The sequence below is a fragment of the Monoraphidium neglectum genome (genome assembly GCF_000611645.1).
Source record: "Monoraphidium neglectum strain SAG 48.87 unplaced genomic scaffold scaffold03606, whole genome shotgun sequence".
Lineage (NCBI taxonomy): Eukaryota > Viridiplantae > Chlorophyta > Chlorophyceae > Sphaeropleales > Selenastraceae > Monoraphidium > Monoraphidium neglectum.
This window is the reverse complement of record NW_014010023.1, coordinates 1-2,379: the sequence shown is the minus strand read 5'-3', so window position 1 is coordinate 2,379 and position 2,379 is coordinate 1. Positions and strand designations below refer to the sequence as shown.

General features: G+C 64.8%; 1 protein-coding gene across 1 annotated transcript; it reads right to left on the bottom strand.

Moving 5' to 3' along the window:
• Positions 1–280: 280 nt before the first annotated feature.
• MNEG_13068 (ferredoxin--NADP+ reductase) lies at positions 281–2,370 on the bottom strand (the record flags this gene model as incomplete). The annotated part of the gene is made up of 6 exons (XM_014038459.1): positions 281–309; positions 626–791; positions 1,425–1,544; positions 1,814–1,987; positions 2,069–2,076; positions 2,343–2,370. The coding sequence occupies 6 exons, from the start codon at positions 2,368–2,370 to the stop codon at positions 281–283; spliced, it is 525 nt and encodes a 174-aa protein (XP_013893913.1).
• Between the last annotated feature and the right edge of the window lie 9 nt (positions 2,371–2,379).

Genomic DNA, 2,379 nt, shown 5'->3' with positions numbered 1-2,379 from the left:
AATTGGGCACGTCGTCGTGCCATGGTACCCCTGGATGGCAATGGGCCCGATGCGCGCGCCGGCCGCACGCTGCGAACCCTCAAGAACCCGTGTCACTGCAGGGGCAGCACCCGGCGTCGGGTGCCGGGGCCGCGGCCCTGCGGGACAGGGGCACACGATGATGCAGGGGATCCCGCCCGCCTGCACGAGCTTGAGGGCAGCTAGGGGTGTGGCGCGGGCGCGGCGCGCGGCGGAGCCCTGGCCTATACATGTGGCGTTGATGTGCAATGGAGCGGCTGAATTAGTACACCTCCACGTGCCACTGGTTCTCTGCGGAACGACGAGGGTGGCGGCGGTGGTCGTGGAATTGAGCGGCAGGGATCCGCGTCCAGAGCACGAAAGGCCCCACATAATTCCACCCTGCTCGGGCGCAGCCAGCGACAAAGCGCCCGTTTGCCCGTTTGTGGCGAAGACAAGAACAGCCAGGGAGCGCCCTCCGGCCTCGCATATTCAGCATGCGTGCCAGCGCTGCGCTTTGCACCCCGCGCCCTAGAGCCCGCACGCCCTGCACAGTCCAGACAAATCCGCTGCGCCACAGTCCGAGGAAGCAAAAAAAGCTGTCCTGGCACGCGATGCAGCAGCCCACCCGGGCCGCTCAGGCCGCGCTCACTGTGCTTGAGCTTCTCTGCGAATTCCTCAAAGTTCAGGCCCTTTGCCTTTGACACGCGCTCCAGCATGGATGTGATGCCGGGCATCATGCCCTTGAGGCCGCAGAAGTAGATGTGGGCGCCCTCGTCCAGGAGCTTGAAGATCTGGGGTATGGGGTTTTGGGGTTTTGAGGGTGGGTGGCGTGGGTCAGGGGGTGCGGGTGCGAAGATCGAGGGGGCGGGGTATGAGCTTGAGGGAGGATGAGCGAACGTGGCGTTGTGATGGTGGGGATGAGAGTCGGGTCGGGGATGAAGGACGAGTGGGTGGTGACAGTGCAGGGGGCAAGGTTCGAGGACGGCCAGCAGCTCGGCCTGTCGGCTGCACGTGCTTCGCTTCACGGGGCGCACGCGCGGCGGTTCTGGCCCCTGGGCGCGAGCCCTCGGCGGCTGAGCGGGGCGCACGGGGCCGTGCTGTCAAAGGCTTCGACTGGATCGACGGCAGTCCGCTGGAACCGCCGAAATCGGTACGTCGACCGGCACCAGACGAGTTATCACCGCGCTGTTGAAACCTGCACACTCCCTCCTCCCAGCCAACAAAACGACACCCAGCCGGTCCGCTCATCCGGCAACAACTGGCAACACTCATCGCGCTCGCTGCGGCCCCCCTCACCTCCCTTGTTGCTGCTGCCCCCCCATTCACAGGATCTCTGAACAGACAACACACAGCATCCAAACACTGCAGCGGCAACACATTTTAATAAAAGAACCCCTGAACAAAAACCAAAAAACGCCGCTCACGATGTCTGCGTACTCCTCGACCTTGTCCTGGATGTACATCTTGCCGCCGCTCTTGTTCTTCTGCTCGCGCGACAGAGCGTAGTCCACGCGGAAGTTGTCCGGGTAGGTCGCCTTGATGGCCTGGGGAGGGGGCGGCCCGGTGGGCATAATGAATTGTTTTGAGGGGGGGAAGAGTTGATGAGTAGTCTGGGGTGAAGGGGGGGTCCAGGGTGAGAGCCCTCTCAGGGGGCAGCAGAACGTGTCGCGGGAGGACATGCGTAGGTATAAGAAGCGTCATTCGTGCAGTGTGGCGAGGCACGCCGTTGGCCCAGCTGCAGCTGGGTCCCCAGGCAGATCGTCCCGCCAGATCACGCAACCTCGGACTGGCCGAAGAAGCGAAAACCCCTCACCTGGATCTCGTCCTCGTAGAGCAGGCTGTCGCTGTTGGCGACGCCCATGAAGAGCCAGAAGAGGCCGTCGAACTTCCAGCCGGGGACGTCCTCGTAGAAGCAGCGGCGCCAGAAGGACCGGAAGGGGGCGATGCCGGTGCCCGTGGCCACGCAGATAAGCACGGACTTGGGGCTCTGGGGGTGCAGGGTTTGGGTATAATCGGAGAGAGAAGGTGTGGGTGAAGGGGTTTTAGAGGAACACGGATCAGCACTGACTTGGGGCTCTGGGGGTGGAGGGTCGGGTGGAGTTCGAGGGAGGACGTGTGGGCGGGTGGGTGACTGGGTTTGGATGGGCGCAGGTCGGCGCGGGCTTGGGTCTCTGGGGCGGAGGGCGCGAGGTGAGGGGGGCCGCCGGGCCCTTTGGGTGCCGGGCAGCTGCGGCGCACGGGCTGATAGGGGGGCCCCGGTGTGTTCGCGAAGCGCGTGCTGTTGACGCCGCTGGCATGGGGCGCTGGTCACCCTGCGCCCCTGGCGGCGGGTGATACTTCACCGGCCCCCTGCCCCCATGCCCCTGACATCCTTGAGAC